Here is a 21,623-nt window from a genome sequence, read left to right as displayed (position 1 = left end):
CATGCTCTCAACTCAAACTCAAAAGAGGATCAAAATAATTCACTGTTCACTCCAGACAACTGGATTTCCTTCCTAGTGATTGTATTTCTGGCCATGGTAATACCGTCTAGCCATTTTCCAAAATCAAAATAACCTTAAGATTTCTAACTGTTCCTTTCTCACATTCCTATATTTATCACAGTGTGCTGCTGTGTTTCAGTCCCTTTCCTTCATAACCATACTTGCTCATATCTACTGCCTCATGTTCTTGCAATTCAAGAGGTTATCTTCCTGACTCTATTTTTTTGCTACGCAAACTCACTTTCCACACTACTCCCTAAAATACATTCCCAAAACACTTCTCCATCTTTCTCTCATTCCTACCCATCTTAAGAAGTTATTACATACAGTAAATAATAACATCTATCATGACATAAATAGTATCTGCAGGGCACTGTGATAGGCATCTTCATAATCATCATTCCTAATCTGCACATTAATTTGTGACATGGGTAAAACTTAATTTTAAAGAAATGAAAATGAAGACTCAAGAGATTAAGCAATTTACCTAGAGATGCTGAGTAAGTGGCCGACTTTCTTGTTTTTTTTTTCTTTTATTATTCATATGTGCATACAAGGCTTGGTTCATTTCTCCCCACTGCCCCCACCCCCTCCCTTACCACCCACCCCGCCCCCTTCCTCTCCCCCCCCCAATACCCAGCAGAAACTATTTTGCCCTTATTTCTAATTTTGTTGTAGAGAGAGTATAAGCAATAATAGGAAGGAACAAGGGGTTTTGCTGGTTGAGATAAGGATAGCTATACAGGGCACTGACTCACATTGATTTCCTGTGCGTGGGTGTTACCTTCTAGGTTAATTCTTTTTGATCTAACCTTTTCTCTAGTACCTGTTCCCCTTTTCCTATTGGCCTCAGTTGCTTTAAGGTATCTGCTTTAGTTTCTCTGCGTTAAGGGCAACAAATGCTAGCTAGTTTTTTAGGTGTCTTACCTATCCTCACCCCTCCCTTGTGTGCTCTCGCTTTTATCATGTGCTCATAGTCCAATCCCCTTGTTGTGTTTGCCCTTGATCTAATGTCCACATATGAGGGAGAACATACGATTTTTGGTCTTTTGGGCCAGGCTAACCTCACTCAGAATGATGTTCTCCAATTCCATCCATTTACCAGCAAATGATAACATTTCGTTCTTCTTCATGGCTGCATAAAATTCCATTGTGTATAGATACCACATTTTCTTAATCCATTCGTCAGTGGTGGGGCATCTTGGCTGTTTCCATAACTTGGCTATTGTGAATAGTGCCGCAATAAACATGGGTGTGCAGGTGCCTCTGGAGTAACAGTATTTTGGGTATATCCCCAAGAGTGGTATTGCTGGATCAAATGGTAGATCGATGTCCAGCTTTTTAAGTAGCCTCCAAATTTTTTTCCGGAGTGGTTGTACTAGTCTACATTCCCACCAACAGTGTAAGAGGGTTCCTTTTTCCCCGCATCCTCGCCAACACCTGTTGGTGGTGGTGTTGCTGATGATGGCTATTCTAACAGGGGTGAGGTGGAATCTCAGAGTGGTTTTAATTTGCATTTCCTTTCTTGCTAGAGATGGTGAGCAGTTTATCATGTGTTTTCTGGCCATTTGAATTTCTTCTTTTGAGAAAGTTCTGTTTAGTTCACATGCCCATTTCTTTATTGGTTCATTAGTTTTGGGAGAATTTAGTTTTTTAAGTTCCCTGTATATTCTGGTTATCAGTCCTTTGTCTGATGTATAGTTGGCAAATATTTTCTCCCACTCTGTGGGTGTTCTCTTCAGTTTAGAGACCATTTCTTTTGATGAACAGAAGCTTTCTAGTTTTATGAGGTCCCATTTATCTATGCTATCTCTTAGTTGCTGTGCTGCTGAGGTTTCATTGAGAAAGTTCTTACCTAAACCTACTAACTCCAGAGTATTTCCTACTCTTTCTTGTATCAACTTAAGAGTTTGGGGTCTAATATTAAGATCCTTGATCCATTTTGAGTTAATCTTGGTATAGGGTGATATACATGGATCTAGTTTCAGTTTTTTGCAGACTGCTAACCAGTTTTCCCAGCAGTTTTTGTTGAAGAGGCTGCTATTTCTCCATCGTATATTTTTAGATCCTTTGTCAAAGACAAGTTGCTTATAGTTGTGTGGCTTCATATCTGGATCCTCTATTGTGTTCCACTGGTCTTCATGTCTGTTTTTGTGCCAGTACCATGCTGTTTTTATTGTTATTGCTTTGTAATATAGTTTGAAGTCAGGTATTGTGATACCTCCTGCATTGTTCTTTTGACTGAGTATTGCCTTGGCTATTCGTGGCCTCTTGTGTTTCCATATAAATTTAACGGTAGATTTTTCAATCTCTTTAATGAATGTCATTGGAATTTTGATGGGAATTGCATTAAACATGTAGATTACTTTGGGGAGTATCGATATTTTTACTATGTTGATTCTACCAATCCATGAGCATGGGAGATCTCTCCACTTTCTACAGTCTTCCTCAATCTCTTTCTTCAGAAGTGTATAGTTTTCCTTGTAGAGGTCTTTCACATCTTTTGTTAGGTTTATACCTAGGTATTTGATTTTGTTTGAGGCTATTGTAAATGGAATTGTTTTCATACATTCTTTTTCCATTTGCTCATTGTTAGTGTATAGAAATGCTAATGATTTTTCTATGTTGATTTTATATCCTGCTACCTTGCTATAGCTATTGATGATGTCTAGAAGCTTCTGAGTAGAGTTTTTTGGGTCTTTAAGGTATAGGATCATGTCGTCTGCAAATAGGGATATTTTGACAGTTTCTTTACCTATTTGTATTCCTTTTATTCCTTCTTCTTGCCTAATTGCTCTGGCTAGGAATTCCAGTACTCTGTTGAATAGGAGTGGAGATAGTGGGCATCCTTGTCTGGCTCCTGATTTTAGAGGGAATGGTTTTAATTTTTCTCCGTTAAGTATAATGCTGGCTGTAGGTTTGTCATATATAGCTTTTATAATGTTGAGGTACTTTCCTTCTATTCCTAGTTTTCTTAGAGCTTTTATCATGAAATGATGTTGGATCTTATCAAAGGCTTTTTCTCATTCTACTGAGATGATCAAGTGGTTTTTGTCTTTGCTTCTGTTAATGTGGTTTATTACGTTTATTGATTTTCGTATGTTGAACCACCCCTGCATTCCTGGGATGAAGCCTACTTGGTCGTGGTGAATAATCTTTTTGATGTGTTGCTGAATTCGGTTTGCCATTATTTTGTTGAGGATTTTTGCATCAATGTTCATTAAGGAGATTGGCCTATAGTTCTCCTTTTTGGAGGTGTCTTTGCCTGGTTTTGGGATAAGTGTAATACTGGCTTCATAAAATGTGTTAGGCAGTTTTCCTTCCCTTTCTATTTCATGGAACAGTTTAAAGAGGGTTGGTATCATTTCTTCTTTAAAGGTCTGATAGAATTCAGCAGAGAATCCATCAGGTCCTGGACTTTTCTTTTTGGGGAGACTCTTGATTGCTGCTTCAATTTCATTTTGTGTTATAGGTCTATTCAGGTGATTAATTTCCTCTTGGTTCAGTTTTGGATGATCATATGTATCTAGAAATCTGTCCATTTCTTTTAGATTTTCAAATTTATTTGAATATAGGTTCTCAAAGTAGTCTCTGATGATTTCCTGGACTTCCATGGTGTTTGTTGTTATCTCCCCTTTTGCATTCCTAATTCTACTAATTTGGGTTTTTTCTCTCCTCATTTTAGTCAGGTTTGCCAGGGGTCTATCGATCTTGTTTATTTTTTCAAAGAACCAACTTTTTGTTTCATTAATTCTTTGTATGGTTTTTTTGGTTTCTATTTCGTTGATTTCAGCTCTTATTTTTATTATTTCTCTCCTTCTATTTGTTTTGGGATTTGCTTGTTCTTGTTTTTCTAGGAGTTTGAGATGTATCATTAGGTCATTGATTTGGGATCTTTCAATCTTTTTAATATATGCACTCATGGCTATAAACTTTCCTCTCAAGACTGCCTTAGCTGTGTCCCATAGGTTCCAGTAGGTTGTGTTTTCATTTTCATTGACTTCTAGGAACTTTTTAATTTCCTCTTTTATTGCATCGATGATCCATTCTTCATTAAGTAATGAGTTATTTAGTTTCCAGTTATTTGCATGTTTTTGTCTTTACTTTTGTTGTTGAGTTCTACTTTTACTGCATTGTGGTCAGATAGTATGCATGGTATTATTTCTATTTTCTTATATTTGCTGAGGCTTGCTTTGTGCCCTAGGATATGATCTATTTTGGAGAAGGTTCCATGGGCTGCTGAGAAGAATGTATATTGTGTAGAGGTTGGATGAAATGTTCTGTAGACATCTACTAGGTCCACTTGATCTATTGCATATTTTAGATCTTGGATTTCATTATTCAGTTTTTGTTTGGATGACCTATCTATTGATGATAATGGAGTGTTAAAGTCTCCCACAACCACTGTGTTGGCGTTTATATATGCTTTTAGGTCTTTCAGGGTATGTTTGATGAAATTGGGTGCGTTGACATTGGGTGCGTACAGATTGATGATTATTATTTCCTTTTGGTCTATTTCACCTTTTATTAGTATGGAATGTCCTTCTTTATCTCGTTTGATCAATGTAGGTTTGAAGTCTACTTTGTCAGAGATAAGTATTGCTACTCCTGCTTGTTTTCGGGGGCCACTGGCTTGGTAAATCTTCTTCCAGCCTTTCATCCTGCCGACTTTCTTTAATACATTTATTTTGAAAGCAGGATTTTGAGCTCAGCTTTCAGCCTGAGCCAAGGTTAAATTCTCTTTGTAACATGTGTCTCTGACTCCATACTGCTGTATCCAAACCCTTCTGTGTGGCCTTCCAGGACTTTCATGATTGGCAAAAAAAAAGTGAAGCTGCCCTCTAAATTATGTCATCACAACAAGATGACAATTCACTCCAGAAAACTATTTGAATAAGAAATAGTTCATTGTATAAACATAAATACATGTGATCCAATTACAATGCCCTCCAAATGGAATAACTGTTAAGAGTAGGAAATAAAGCCTGTAAGATAACAAAATAAGAATAAAAACAGTTAACGTCTTTAACCAGTCCTCATTTGATTGCAAAAGATTTCTAAGCCTGAAAGAAAAATAAAGCAGCACACAGACAGTCCTTAAGCAGTTCAGCTTCCTACAAAAAAAAAAAAAAAAAACTTCACAACAGGAGTGGCATTACACATCTATAGTCCCAGTTACACATGAAGCTGAAGTAGGAAGATCACTTGAGCCCAGGAGTTAAGAGAACAGCCTGGGCTAAACATAGCAAGACCCTGTCTCTTTAAAAACAAAACAAAAAACAAGAAACCTTCACATCCAACCCTTTCAACAACATGGCATTTATAACCAGAAATTGACATGGTAAAGATGTTCAATTAATTGGATGAATTAATGGTATTTTAGAGGATGTTTAAGGACATATCTTCTTGTAATACAGTAATTCATTCATTATTATAGCAATAAAGTTACACACCTGATTGCTAATCCCCCCCTTAGACTACCAGCTCTGTGAAGACAAAAATTGTGTATATTTTGTTCATTGCTACATCACCAGCACCTAGATCAGGACAAAATAAATTTCAACAAATATTTGCTGAATTAATAAAAGCTCAACTATGTGAACCCCAGGTTCAAAATACAAATGTTTATATTTTTTTAATATTTCTACAAAAAAACGAGGAATTCTGAAAATCATCCTCCCCACCCTCTAAAACATCATTTCATTCATTTGGTTTATCCTACAAAGGTAAATAGTTCAGTTTTTCACATTAACCTTATTAACAAATTCCAGGTAAATACAATTCTTCGCTTACACACTTAAGTTCACTGGTTTCACTTTTTTAAGAATCTACTGGACTTATCTTTGAAAACTGTATTAAGTGATTATGCTGCTTAAAGACATTTATCTAATTTTTTGTATTTTGCACATAATTATACCATTGCCTGCAATCCTAAAGTCACAGCACTTTAGACTAGAAACAGACTTTAGAGATGACCTGGTAATCCTTCACAAAAAGAGTTAAGGAACAGACCCAGAAAAAGGTAGGAATATACAATTAGTTGCAATTTTAACACCCAGCCTACTTCTCACTGCAGAGTATTTTCAATTAATTACATGTAAAGACATAAAAGCCTTCCACCACACAGCAGTCCTTGATCAAAGCAGGACAGTACACACAACATCTCTCTTCTGTCCAGTTATGCCGAACTTTTCATCCTAGGATCACAAATCCTAGCAAAGAATATTTAGAGTGGAAGTCACGGCCCACAATCCTCTTATGTGAGAAGGTAAGACCAGATTTGCTTTGCACATTTACTCCATAAGGCATACTAGACAACAAATCTTCAGCCTCCCAAAATTTTACAGCCTCGTGGTTGATTTCAAATACTTTCCCCTCCTAACTAATGCACTCCCCATGTAAAGCAAGGCTTAGTATTGATACTTCCCACTCAATTTCCTTTCTTGAAATTCAAGAAATCTTTCAGTATTGTGCTAACATTGTGAAGAAAGGTCCATTCTAATAATGAAGCAAAGGCCCCTACTATGTGGCAAATTTATTTTCTGTTTGGTAGGAATTACTCTTCTAAGCTGGTAGAAAAGATAACTTGCTCAGAGCCCTGTTGTTTCAAACCCAAGTCACTCACTGTACAAACCCAACTCATTCTTCTCTCCTCCACTTCATAGAGTCCTAGTCTTCAGGCAGTTTGCAAGATCATTAGTTATCAACATGTGCACAAATATCTTTGTTATAAATGACCAAGCAAACAGAATAAAATCGGGGGAGGGGAGAATACAACTTAGTAATTAGTACAGGCTTATTGACTATAATCCACCTTTCTACAACTGGGAAAGGCTCTTGAAAATGCCTTATTTTTAAAATTTAATATACAATTTAATTACCTCTGCTTAGAATTTAGAATTTGAACTGTAATAGAAAATAAAATTACTGAGATTTATATTTGAAATCTGACTCTGCAAAGGAAAACTCAAGAGACCTCAGAGAAATGCTGTTGCTTCAATAAGTAATGTACTTTGAACAAAGTGTAAAAGTACTTTGAATAATGCCTGACACAAAGTAAATTTCAATACATATTATTATAATCATATTTATCATCAGCACTAGTACATCATTGTCATAAAAGTGCTAATTTTAATCTGCCTGATTCTCTAATAAATAATACTCAGACATTTGTTGAACCAGTTAATTATGATAACTAATACCTTTTATTACTAAGTATAGGAAAATCTGCACCAAAATGTGATGCTCTCTAGGACATGGAGGGAAAAAAGATAAATTGGTGCTTAGATATATAGGAGAGGAAAGGCCACATGCACTGCTTAACAGACGAAATATGAGGGGAGGCTATTGTCAAACTGAGGAAGCATCTCTTCAGACAAACTAAACCACAGGAAGAAAAGTCAGATTAAAAATATATGCTAAGAGCTTTCTAAAGGACAAAAAGTTTTCAGGCTTAAACAGACTTCTCTGTTCAAAATATCATACAAGAAGCCAGGCACCAAAGACTCACAACTATAATCCTAGCTACTCAGGAGGCAGAGATCAGGAGGTTCGAGGTTCAAAGTCAGCCCTTACCCTATGTTGAAAAAAAAAAAAAAAACCACAAAAATTTAAAAAGGCTGGTGGGCTGACAGAGTGGCTCAAGTGGTAAGAGCACCTACCCAGTTAAGTGTGAGGCCCAGAGTTCAATCCCCAGTGCCATCAAAAAGAAAAAAGCAGGGTATAAAAATCTAGAATAGGGGAATCCTGAGTCTCCCAAGGAAAATCCTATCTGAACCTTGAAACCAAGCACATTTCTACTGAGAGGGAAAGTAGCAGTAGAGAAAGAAGTAACTCACCTAAGGACACAACAAGCACTACTGAGTTTGGAGACTATAGCATATAGGTGGAAGAAGGTTCACTAAGAACACTTTATTGTGGCCTCACAATCAAATATCTGGACCATGTGCTCTTAGAACTCAAAGTAGACTCTCCAGGTATAACTTTCCTACAAGCAATCCACTATCAAAATGCAGCCCTAGGCATCTAACTGCCTCTGAGGATCACATGAATTGCCTACTCGCTCTTGATTCTCAGCAGGAAGTAGTAGAGGTTTATGGACTGGGAAAAGCACTTTGTCTCACCATTTTCATCTCTTTACCTATAAGAACTGAGAAAAGTGCTAGTATTTCGATGGGTCTTGGAGAATACAGTCCTCCACCTCCCAGGTCCACCCTTACTCCCAGATCATGTTAACAGATCATGGTAACATCACCCAATGTACTTTCAGAAGTGCTTCTCAATTATATAGCTGCTGTTTAAAAAAACTTATTTCTTGAAAGCAACAAATGTCCATCAAGTCGTGGTTTCCTCATCCAATGTAATTTGGACAGCAAAAATGAATACCACCTGGTAACATGGGATAATTTATGCAAAGTGCTTGGCATTCGTTTTATAAAAGTAACTCTTTTCTCTACCCATCCCCCAAATAATTACCTGCAAAGTATCTAGAATCCTGGTTAAAGGTAAATATTTTGCCTTACACCTTATGCATAATTCTTTCCATTGAATCACAGCCAAGTAATTCTGGTTTGGTTACACATTTAGTGATCATTTTGTCTCACAAAGGTTGAAGAAAGTCTGCTTCAAAGGACAGGAAGGGCTGGGGGTATAGCTCAGTTGTGGAGAGTTTGCCTAGCATGCAGAAGGTCCTGAGTTTCAATCCCAGCACACTTCCAAAAAAGGAAAGACAAGCTGAGAACTCTGTAACTCAAAGATAGCAACAAAGACAAGTAAGAGAGAAATCGAGTCAGGAACTAGTAAAACCCACCCTTAATTGCAGCTTTGGAGTCCTTAGGCCAAATACAAAGATTATGCAGCACTAGGTCTTCCCAGATCATGAGCTAACAATGCAGCACTCAAATTAAGTTTTGAAGCACTGGAGGTCAACCACCAGATAAGGACTATATACACTCCTGAATGAACAGTGACTCTTTGAGTGCTCTAAAAGTATTGTCTACAGTAATCTCTTCCTTCAGTCCCTATAATCTTGTTAATTTTCCCTTGTAGATCAAATCTTAAAAACTCAAGTCCCTCAAATCTTTTCAAACTACCAATATTTTGTTAAAATAAGATGTTAAATATTACGTAGTTTTTCTTTGAATACTAAAATAGATTCCAGTGCTTATTCAGATGTTCATTTGTTATTCAACTTTATGTAATACTATAACATATATTACTAATACACTAATGGATAGTTTTTCACTCCAATTTTTGTGGCACATAGCATTCTCTCTCTTGCAGTTAGTGGTTAACAGTGTAAATCAGAGTCGTCAAGACATGGAGAGACCAATTATCTAGCAGACAGGATTCTGGGTTTGGGTTCTAATTCTATTTCTAGTAATAACTTGCTGTGTGACCTGGGGACATCATATTCTCAGTCTCTTTCCCTCTTCTATGCAATGGCAGTAATTTAACTACAGTTCTAAAGTACCAACATGTATGACAAAGGAGTATTTTTTAAATTCAAAGGTTGATATAAGTACAAAAACAGTAGGAAATCTATCACACAAAACTGGACATGTTATTTTTCCCCTAAAATGTGTACATCCCAAGTTCTTTAAATCTGAAATCATTTTTCTACTTAAACTTCAACTTGTCCATTAGGTAGGTATACACTAGCCAATTCTCCCCAATACTCTGACAATGTCTCGCCTCTACCTAACCAACAAGGAACACATAATAACAGTTTATTCCCATGGATACAAACTTTACAATCTCCAGGAAAGTTATCTATAACTAAAAATTAAATTATCAAATATTTTGAGTACCTACTCTATATCAGTTATGCTAGATACCAAGATAGGTAAGTGACTAGGACATTTTTTCCTATTCCCGACAGTCACAGTCCTGTGAAGAAATATCAGGTATGCCATTACCCCATTCCCTCTCCCAGGCGGCATCCCTAATCCATCATGAGCCTCTTCCCTTGAACTAGATACACATTTGACCATGGGATGCCATATAATATTACCAACCAAATAGTTTGATTTGGCTTTTTTTTTTGCAAATCACATTTTCTTAAATCTCCATCTATCTAAGTGATTATTCTAACAGCTATATTGGGATATAGAAATCTGTAGGAAACTGAATAGGTATTAGAAAGTAAACCATAGAGGAAATGTCCCTGTTATTTATTATAATTCGAGTCATTATTTAAAGAGTTCAAGGAGTACTGTGGGAAAAAAAAATAGTACTTCTTGACAACTCTCAATTACAAATTTCTAACTATTAGGAAAAATGCCTCTCACAAAGAAAGCTCACAAGAAAAGTCTCACGTCCATAGAGCAAAGTTTAATGACAGGCCCAAACTGCCAGGTTGGCTAGGGAAAAGATGGCGCAGCAGAGATTCTGGGACAGGCGTGGCTTTTACAGAAGGGGGAGGTTAAGGAAGTTAGCGCATGCAAGGTAGTCACTGGTAGGGGTGGGGCTGTCTTAGAGTGCAGGAATTTCTGTTAAGGGCAGGGCTGTCCTTGGAAGTTTCTCAAGTGAGGTCTGAGGATAAAACGGCTGCCAATTTATAAATGGTGACATTATTGTTCTATCATTCCCCAATTTTTTTTTTTAATAATGATGAGGGTAGGGAATGAGGATCAGGAATTGGGGTGAAGCACCGGTCTCTTTAGCTGCTTCCTGCTGGCAGGGGGCGTTGTATGGGACAAGATCCTCAGACTCCTGTGTCCAGGTAGGTTGATGTCCCTGGAGGTACAACTGGTTAAACTTTTGATTAGCAATAGCAGACATGTAGCATGATACAAGGGAGGAAGGTTAAGAATAGCAGAGCAAGAAACACAGGCATTAGGATTAGCATTAGCCAGAAGAACCACTGTGAAATGTTGTTCCCTAGACAATTTAACTGTTCCCTGAGAGGTGCCACCACTGGGGGATCCCATTGAGATTGACAGTAGTGGGTGTCGTGAGAATGACCAGATGAGGGCTGGTCCACTGAAATCCCAATGGAGAGGGTAGAAGATCCTTTAAGAGAACAAGATCCCCTGGTTTAACAGAAATTGTTATAGGATGGGGCAGGATCTGGTCTGCATGCTCTCTGAGAAGTTCCCTGAGAAGGTTAAGATAAGGTAGGTAGTCAGCCAGAGGAGCAGAGTTTGTTGGAGGCAAGTTTTCTAAGAGAAATGGGTGGCCATACATTATTTAAGACCCAAATAGGAATATTAGGAGGAGCATAAAAAGATGTCTGCTAAGGGACTGCATATCTAGGGATACAGATTCTGTAAAATCCTGTAACTCCCAAGAAAGCTCTAAGCTGTCTTATGGCAGAAGACTGGGTTGATGCACTCATGACTCAGGGAGTGAGTCTGTCCCTTTAAGGCCACACCTAGGTAGGTGACCTGTGGGAGGCAGGGGCTGTCGGGATTTAGGTTAAGTGTAACACTTTTATCCAGTTTCCTCACTTGAAGAGTGAGAGATCCAGTTTCCTCACTTGAAGAGTGAGAGATCTTCAAGATCTCACTTGAAGAGAGTAGTTAAACTACTTTCTTCCACTATGAGATGCCTGAAGCAACATTAATGCCACTTATCTTTCTTACCACTTTTTTTTTTTTTGATTTAGCAATGCTGGGGAATTGAACCCAGGGCCTTGCATGTGCTGGGCAGACTAGGGAATAGCATTGAGCTATTCCCTTATCCCCAAATATATTTTTTCCCCTTTGGCTGTACTGAGATTTGAACTCAGGACTTTTGCCTGCAAAGCAGCACTCTACTGTTTGAGCCATATCACCAGCCCCTTTTAGTGTGGATCTGTCAAGGGGACTGCCTCTGCCCCTATAGTTAGGCACATTTATTCCCTCATTTCCAGGTGCCACTAGTATTGGGGCTCATTGTAAATGGTAATCATTTCCAACCTGAGTGGCCTTGGCCAGGCCAGAACCCATTGCTTTTCTAATGAGAAAAAGAGTCTGGTCTAGTAGAAGCATAATATCCTTTCTAATGAGAAAAGAGTCTGGTCTAGTAGAAGCATAATATCTTTTCATGTCAGTTGAAAGGTTTGGATTACAGAGATAAAGGCTTGAATGTATTTGTCTGAGCATCAGTATAGCTGTCCAGATGTTTCTAAATTTCACTTAGATCTGATAATTGGAAGGGGACATAAGACTTGCCCTCTTTCTACCATTACCTGTTGAAGGGAGAAGCACCCATTAGGAGGTTCTGAATATTAGGGTGGCTTAGAAGGTAGAAATTTGTATAACAGACCTTAGTTCATTATCTTCCCTTTTATAGAAAAGGTCTAATTGGAGTATGGTATTGTAATTTAAGGAACCCTGTGAAGGCCACTTCTCTTGGCCACCCAAATAATACTGAGGCCAGGCCTCTGTACAAAGCTTCCAACATCTACAAGCCAGAAGACTGGAAGATGTAGGTCACTCCCAGAAAGAACAAAACGTTATGATCCTGTCTTTTAGCTAACAGCAAGCAGCCTCTTTAATAAAGGCTACTTTTTTAACAAAGGAATAAATCATCTGCAAAGTTAGAGAAGGGCATGTAGAGGGCACCACAGGCCAATAACAGTACCATAATGTCCATTTTAAGATTTTTGGGACTATAACCTTGAGCTAACAATTGGCTTATAAGGCTGGGTCCAGTGCCCCGAGGTGTGAGGTGGGGCTAGGAGCAGGGCGTGTGCAAGGCGCCACTCCCTACACACACACACACACACACACAGTCAGGGACAAGCAAGCCTGACTGTCTAGGCCTGATCCTGCGGACTGTCGCCCCTCCCCGCTTCCTGTGTACTCTGTGCGCGTTTTATTCTAGGGGAAGTGGCGGCCCATGTGCAGCTGGCAGCCTAGGATGTGTGTTGGGTTGGCCTATGGATTCTCTTAGCTATGGCAGGTGTTCCCGCTGTGCACGAGTGCACCTGTTTGCTTTCCCTCCTCCCCTTGTGGGGGTGGAGTTAGGGCATTAGTGTGGCAGCCACAGTTTTTTTTGTAAGCGCTTTTGCCTAGCAGCTGATTTAAAGTTACTTTAGACTGAGAGGCCTGGAAAACTAGTTGGAATAACTTAAGTCATAAGGTACCATGCTACAAGTTTATCATGGAAGGCAGGGTCCCACTAAGCCCAGGGAGGGGAAGGACACATGGTGAGACCATGGAGGAAGCAGAAAAGGTGTCCTGACATCTTAGGTAAGGGAGGGGAAGGCAGAGCCTAGAGGCATGACACACACCTGAGGGATTAGCCATCACCTCTAGGTCACTCCCATTGACTGGTACTGGAACACTTTCAGTAAAACGACACCTCTAGTCTTTGGTCACCGTCTCAGAAAAATGGTGCATTAGACAGAAGAGGGAAAAGAGAAGCAGTCATCAGATGTCATAATCAAACAGCACTCTGCCAATGTAGCATAAGGCATACCTGAATAAACTGGGGACTTGGTCTCAGCCCACAGGGAGGGAAGCATGAGCTCTCCCAGAGCTGGAACCGCCTTGAGGCCAGAGTTGGCAAGGAGTGGCTTGACACCATACAAATACAAAGAGACAAGCAGCCAGAGCAGCGCAAGAAGTCTGCTTACATGGGGAAGGAGAAGGTTCGGGAGAGGATTTGGTTCATTTAGAAGCTGGTTTAGAGACTAATAGAACCAGCACAGGGGAACAGGAAGTACAGAGGGAGAGTTTGGTGTGGAGGTAGGAAAAGGATTGGGCGTAGGGTATTTCCTTCCATTTACCAGCATGCTCACAGAGATTGTATAAATCCCTTAAAATATTGGGACTGAAAGTGCCATTAAGTGGCCATTTGGAGACACTGTCTAATGGGTATCAGGGCCATGCCTGATTACAGAGAAAAATGAGCTTTCAGGGCTTAAGATCAGGCGTGAGGCGTAGGGGCCCAAGATTGGCCAGAAGACATCACAATGGGGAGTCTGAAGGAATTTTGGATGGTCCAACTCTCATGGAGAGGCCTGACCTGAGGAGAGATATGGCGGGCGTCCCTGAAATATCAGGTCCTCAGGAGAGAGAGATAGAGAGATGTGGAGCACCCAGAGGAAACGTCTTCATCACGGGGGTCCACAGTCCCTAGTGGGGGACCCAGTGTCCAGGGATGGGAGTGAGGTGAGACTTAGTGTTAGGATTTCAAGGAAATGAGAAGAAAGATCATGGCTCTGCGTGCGAGGACTCACTGAGAGAGGACCTTGAGGGAAGACTGGCCAGTGATGAATGGCAACTGGAGGCGTGCTGGGGTGGAGGAAATTCCCTGTGAGCTAACGAAGGAGCAGCGCTTTCTATGATCAGGGGTTTCGGCAAAGCAGCTTTGATCCCAGAGGAAGGGAATGGGAGGAGAGAGAGAGAGAGCAGGATGGGATGGAGGACTGCCGGGAGTGCACCCTGATCCAAGTCACAGCACCAAATATTAGGAAAAACGCTGCTCACAAAGAAAGCTCACAAGAAAAGTCTCACATCCATAGAGCAAAGTTTAATGGCAGGCCCAAACTGCCAGGCTGGCCAGGGAAAAGATAGCGCAGCAGCAATTCTGGGCCAGGCATGGCTTTTATAGAAGAGGGAGGTTAAGGAAGTTAGCAGTAGTCTCTGGTAGGGGTGGCGCTGTCTTAGAGTATGGGAATTTCTGTTAAGGGCAGGGCTGTCCTTGGGAGTTTCTTAAATGAGGTCTGAGAATAAAATGGACACCGATTTATAAATGGCCACATTATTGTTCTATCACTAACACTGTAAATTAATTTTTAAATTAAAGGACCTAAGTCTAGTGAATCAGGTCATACATTCTTACATGCATTTCTTTAAAGAGTAGGTTTGTTTTAGAGCAGCTAAAATATGCTCAAAGGAAACTTATGAAATTACTGAAGATTAAAAAATAAGGCCATCAGAACTGGGCATGGTGGCTCAGATTTATAATCCCAGCACTCAGGAGGCCATAGGTAGCAGGACTGTACCCCAGGCAAAAACATGGTATCTTACCTGAAAAATAACTAAAGCAAAAAAGGGATGGCGGCATGGCTCAAGTAGTAGAGGGCCTGACTAGTAAGCACGAGGGCCTGAGTTCAAACCCCAGTCCCACCAAAAACAGTAATTTTTAAAAAGCCATCAAAATAAAATTGATACAAAATAATATGGCTTGAATAACCTGATATTGATAAGTCAAATGGTCCACTCCTTCAACTAAGCAAGACTTATCTACAAATAAATTGCTACCTTCAACTGGCATACCAGTTACCTCCTCTTGACCATGTTTGTTTAAAGACAGGTGCTTTGTCTGAATGCTAAGGCAATGCACATGAGAAGACAGTGGACACAATAGTGTAATATTAATTACACAATAGTGTTAGGAGCCAAAATGAGTATTTTCTCCAACCCTATAGAAAAGTCATTGATTATAAAAAACAGAAGAGACTGTTCTGGTGCTTCAAGGTACAGAACTCTGGAACCTTGAATTAGTACATATTTCAATGTTTGGACAGATCCCCACCACCCCCTTAGGCACGCTAGCAGGTGAGAAGGACTTCACCTATCAGATTCTTTCATAATAAAACAGCAACATAAATCCTACCCTTAAGTACACCTGGTATTCAGAATGCAAGGCTCTCTTCCCTAGAACCTCACAAAGTAACCTAAAGTTCTAACCTGCTCCTATTCTGGCAGATAACTGATTGAAAAAACTAATATTGAAAAGGGAAAAATCCACAGACACTCTTATCATTCAGTTCTCTAAAGTCTCCACCTACCAAAATGTATGCTTTCACCTTTCATTGGAATTATAAAAGAATACGCTAGAAAGGCATTTCTGTCTTGTAAAAACAACTTTGAGCCTGCCATGGTGGTACCTATCTATAAATCCCAGTATTAGGAAGCTGAGGCAGGAGGATCATGCATTCAAAGCCAGCCTGGGCTAAATAGCAAGACCGTGTCTCACCAAACAAACAAAACAGGCTGGGGGTTGTGATTCTAGGGTAGATAGCATGCAGGATGCCCTGGGTTCCATCCCTAGCACACATGCACACTCGTACAATACATGCATAACCTCCCCACCCCCGAAAAAGAGCTCATTTTAAAAAAAACGGGGCTGGAGGGAAAGAGACATACATAGGACAACAGAATCTCCAAAAGTTAAAATTGCCTGGTATGGTGTAACACACCTGTAATCCCAAACCTGTTGGGAGTATCGAGAGTTTGAGGCCAGCCTAGGCTACATAGTAAGATCCTGTCTCAAAAAAAAAAAAAAACAAAACACTACCATCAAATATATTGTGTCATCTTATTTTGAGTCTCTTGATTGAAAGTTAAAGCCCTGAGAGGTCACCTATACATTTTGACTTCAGGAAGTTCAACGCTGAATTTTATGCTCACTGTCAGTGCTGTCCTCAGCCCTGGGGTACAATACTTCCATCTTTCTATTGCTATCACACACTCAGCTTTTCGCTCTTGGGTTTTTTTGTTTGGTTAGTTTTTTGGGTTTTGGATTTTTTTGTTTTTTGGGTGTTTTTAGTTTTTTGTTTTATTTTGTTTTTTGGTGGTACTGGAGTTTGAACTCTGAACCTCTGAGTCATTCTACCAGTCCTGTTTTGTGTTGGGTATTTCTTGATCCTCTTGATCTCTGCCTCCTGAGTAGCTAGGATCATAGATGTGAGCCACCAGTCTTGGCAGCTTTTGCTTTTTTCATACCAAAGATGAACCCAGAGCCTCAGGCATGTTTAGCATATGACTTACCACCAAACTACAACCTCAACCCTCATTTCTTTTTTGGAAGTGGAGGCTAGGAATGTGGTTTAGCAGTAGAGTGTGTGCTATATATAACACAAGGCCCTAGTTTTAATCCCCAACAAACACACACATACACACACACAAAATAAAAAACTTCTCTATAAGTGTTACAATTTTTAATGAATGCCTGCCCCCCTCTTAAAAAAAAAAAAAAAACAAAAAAAACTCCCCTCTCTACACTCCTACATATTCCAATTACCTGGAACAGTTTCTTCTGTTTCTGTAGTCAATGACTTCTCCCTTAGGAATGGAGGAAACACGCATTTTGGCCCCTAACACTATTGTGTTACTAATTTTTTCATGTGCACTGTCTTTACATTTGCATTGTCTTAAGATCCTCAAAGACTGTGAGAACCAACATCTTTTTACCCCAGCAGCATCAAAACAAGCCTGTACATCCTTCCATTAATGGGAAAACTAAGTCAACATTTTTGAAAACTCAGTAGGTGAAGCCATGTGGGAGGTAATAGACTGAAAATGAGATTTCTACTTAAAGCAGTTTGCAAGCGGAAAGAAAGAAGATATGCAAATTACCTATACCACCAACAGAGGATGCATGTATGTAAACACAAAAAAAAGTTCCTAAAGTGGCTACATTTGGCAGGATTAGTCTGAGAACACTGAGTCATATAAATCAAGTCAAAAGTCTTATAGTCAAGTCTTGTCCATTCAGCCACAAATAATGACTCCAAAGAATACAAGGCAATAGCACTCAAAGAACAGCAAAAGCATTTCCATTAGTGCAGTAAAGAACAGCAAACATCATTAGACAAGGCAAGTGAGCTTTGGGAATGGTTAGCAGAGGGCCTGGACAACAATGTCTGGGTTTCTTGGAAAGTGATTCAGTAAGGTGTACATTTTGGAAAAGGATTCACAGCTACTGTGCCAAGGATAGGAGGGAAAAGCCAGAATAAAAAGCCTGAGAATATATATTAGAGGGGCATAACAGATAAGACAGCTGGCCTGTCTGTACTATTCTCAAATAGGAATTTGTGACAAGTAATTTCAGCTCACTTTTGCCATGACAGCCCAAAGAGCCAGAGCAGGGGCACTTGAATCAATCTCTTTCTCTCTCTCAATTAGTGTGTGTGTGGCTTTACCAAAGGTTTTAGATCATGTGTGACCTCAAGAACATACTTAAACTTCTTAGCCAGGTGTGCAAATTTGCAGGACAAACTACAGTGGGGGACCACTTCCATGCCTTTCTGGCCACTCAGTATCAGCCATATGATCCTTCTCAAATACAAGTTATTCCTGTTTCTTAGGCAGAGATATATAAAATGCCTACCATAGTGAGTAGCTCAATAAGTTCTCATCCAATATTATTAAGAAAATACACAATAAGGTATGGACCACCTTGCTTTAATGTCAGTCCTCAAGAATCCTCGAGGATCCTTCCAGGTTGGAAGTCACTGTCAGCGAAAATAAACAGCACAGAAGAGCAATCAATTCCATCAGCAAGCACTTACGTGGCAGCTATCAAACTCAGCATTGCGCTAAGACAACATTAGGAAGCCAATGCCGCACCAAGCAAGTAAGGAGATAATGCCAAGGGCATATGTTGCAGGGCAAAGATCAGAAGGAGCAAAGCAGGTGTTTAAAATTGGAAATGAAATGAGAAGCCAAAAATTCTGGTCAGAGAGTGGTATGCTGAGCATTGCACTTCAGGAGACCCTTGTGGCAGTATGCCAGACAAACTAGAGTTGGGGACCACTTCGAGGGCCCACTTCCAAGCCTTGCTGGCCACTCAGTACCAGCTAAATGACTGCTTTCAAACATCTAAGTAAGATTCCATTTCTAACCTGCACTGATTCATACTGCTGGTCATTAAACTGACATAAGCCATAACAATACATCAGCATCTTAACTAATTTCTTGACCCTACTTTTTAAAAATCTTTACTTTTAAGAAATCAAGTAAATTCAGTAAACATTTGGGCTTCAGATTCAGTCTGAAAACTTAGAAAAGAGGGAATCATCTGTACAAAGTTCCCCAACATTAAAAAAAGAGAGAGGACAGGGCTGGGGGTGTGGCTCAGGGGTAGAAGGCATCTGGGAAGCCCTGGACTGGGGCCTGGGGGGGAAGGGGTGTGGGGGAGAAGAAGGGAGGAGGAAGAGTGAAAGAGGGGGGTGCTGAGAGAATGTAAGCTGTTACTGCCAGAATTTATGGGTTTTCTCCTCAACCTCATCCTTCTCCTACCAGTTTTCAAACACTTGTCTGTCATAATTACCTTAAACAAAACAAGATGTGAGAGTAACTAGAAATTAATCAGTATCTAGTAGTTGAAATTGTCTGATCAATTCAGTTTCTCCTTTTCTAAGGCCAGGCATCTTTGAGAGCACAGTTTCAATCCCAAATACACTTCCTAGCTGTTTGGCCTCAAGCAAATCAAACTCCTAAAGCCTTACTTCCACATTGTAAACAGTTTGTTGTGAGAACTAATAAGCTAATATTATTCAAGTGAGTGGAATATATAATAAGCATAATATATACCATTATTTTCATCTTTATTTCAACATTTTTAGACACCTGTAGCTATCAGGGACCCACATATCACATTTTTTCTGTAACAATAAGATTATGATTATTTCATCATTATTGAATCTGAAACAGCGCAGCCTGATAAGACATAGCGATGGCCTTACTTGTTGCAACACCTGTAAGAGATGACTGTCACAAACTAGCCATGCTCAGTCTGCAACAATGAGGTGCCAACATTTAAGACAGCTTCACCTTCTTACTTCATTCAACGAACTCATTTCTTTGGAACTGGAAACAGTAGCGTCACTTCTGAACCGGTCTGTCAGATATGCTTCGAAATGTATGAATATGACTCTCAGAAATGCATTTGACTAAAAAAATGTGTTTGTGTTTCCCAAAAAAACATTTCCCAGTTTGTGAGTTCAAAACACTTTCTTTTATTTCCTCTTTTCTACCTGGAAATCTGGTGAGGAGGAACCAAAACACCAAGGCACCCCCTCCTGCCTCCCTATATACTGACAGAAACATGTTCTTTTCCCTTCCCCTGCACTAGAATCTGCAAAGAACAAAATTCCAAGTGCACCCTCTTGGGCCAGGCGAAACAAGCGCTGAGGTCATCTGGCGAACAGGTGAGCGAGGGTGGTTGTGCCCAGGAGAGGCTCCATCAGGTGAGGAGCCCAGCTCACATCCCCCAGAGGAAGACCAGAAGCCTAGGATCCACTCCACACTCCACGCGCAATACACTGCCCCCACTACAGCCCCGGTCCCCGTCCCGGCCGCAGACCCCTTCCGGGATGCCCTGACAACTGCTCCTGGAGACGCGGGTACCAGCGCTGGGTCCGCGCGCACACGTGCCGGGGTGGCAGCAGGCCCGGTCACCCCCAGCCTTCGCACTCACCTGGCCGGTGATGCCGGTGATGAGCGCCACCTTCCTGGGCTTGCTCATCTCACAGTCCCCGGAGTCCCGGGGGCTGGAGTAGCGTGCCGGCGCGTGGGCCATGTTGCCTCGGGCGGGAAGGCGAGCGGCGGAGCGGTCGAGAGCAGAGCAGGGCGGAGCGCGACGCGGGCGGTAATGCCGGCAGGGAGGTGGGGGTGTGCCCGCGAGCGGGCCGCCTCGCAATACTGAAGGCGGAGGGAGGTGCGCCGCGCGGCTGGCCGCCACGGTCTGACAGGGCGCGAGGAGGCCGGCCAAGGAGGGGAGGGGGCGGGCCGAGGCGAGCTGGGCGGCGAGCTGCAGGGCAGCGACCTGGCGGGCGCCGCTTCTGTCACGTCAGCAACGACGCTACTGCGGCGACCGCGGCAAGCCCCGCCCCGCCGGCGGCCGCCACGCCACGCCCCCTCGCCAACGGCCGCGTTGGAGGGGCGGGGCCTGCCGCCGCCGGGGCGCCGGAAAGAGGAAGGATGCTAGTCGGCGCCTGCCGCTCCCTAGCAGGGCCGAGTGTAGAGAACTGACACGGGGAGGCTTGGACTCCAACCTGAAGTCCTCCCTTCCGCCTTGCCGAATCTCCCAGAAATCCCGTTGTCACCTGAGTATGCTGGGAGGAACCCTGGGCTGACTTTTGAATCCCAAATCCAGGCGTCACAGGACTGGGGTCAACCTTAGTAATTCCTGGAAGCCTGTTGCACTGCGTTTTTGAGGAGCCTGGTTTTACATTACTTGAAAGACACTAGAGTCACAGGGCCTCTAAATGGAGTTACAGATGTGGGGAATAACTAACCTCGGTCCTAGCCTGGCTTTCTGACTTCTAGCACTTTCCTGAACCTTGGAGTTAGGCGTGGAGGTTCCAAGTAACAGGACTCAAAGTGCAGTGTTCTAGTTTGCAGGACTCTGGCCCCACCCATGTGCAGCATAAGGAAAGACTGTATGGATCAATGAACCTGGACATGGCAAATTTCAAAGAGTCATTCCCACACAAGGTAGGGTCCCAGCTCCGTGTCCATTAAATTTACCTTGCATTTGGCAAGGAAAGGAGCTGCAGTGACTCAGACACTGGGAGGGATACAAATTTCATTGTCCCGATTGCTCTACCTATCTCTCCCCCAAAAAATAACCTCTGATATTCGCCTCAAATCACAAACTGAATTACCATAGCAGTGCCCAAAATAACATGCAGGATGTGATGAGAACCTGGAATTCCAAAATCAGGAACACTCAGGATTAAATTTAAAATCCCCACCCTTCAAAAAAAAAAAATCCTCAAGGTTATTCCTCAGGGTCATACATAGACTTGTCTAGTTCCACACCTTGCCTTTCCTCTGTGCATTCTCTGTGGAGAATGAGACCCTAAAGCAGAGGAAACACATTCATTTAAAGGAATT

The 21,623-nt window shown here is 41.3% G+C and overlaps 1 protein-coding gene across 2 annotated transcripts in view; it reads right to left on the bottom strand.

Annotated features, from left to right (window-relative positions):
• Gmds (GDP-mannose 4,6-dehydratase) overlaps positions 1–20,558 on the bottom strand; it is a 631,788-nt gene extending 611,230 nt beyond the window's left edge. The window contains exon 1 of one of the 2 annotated variants that reach the window (XM_074082996.1): positions 20,203–20,558. In XM_074082996.1, coding sequence (XP_073939097.1) covers positions 20,203–20,304 — 102 coding nt within the window. In that variant the 5' untranslated portion in view covers positions 20,305–20,558. The remainder of the gene's footprint in view (positions 1–20,202) is intronic. The other variant, XM_020165951.2, reaches the window with a different exon arrangement.
• Positions 20,559–21,623: the final 1,065 nt, after the last annotated feature.

This window comes from Castor canadensis, chromosome 8, assembly GCF_047511655.1.
Source record: "Castor canadensis chromosome 8, mCasCan1.hap1v2, whole genome shotgun sequence".
Classification (NCBI taxonomy): Eukaryota; Metazoa; Chordata; class Mammalia; order Rodentia; family Castoridae; genus Castor; species Castor canadensis.
Note: the sequence above shows the minus strand (reverse complement) of the source record. Positions and strands in the feature narration are given on the sequence as shown.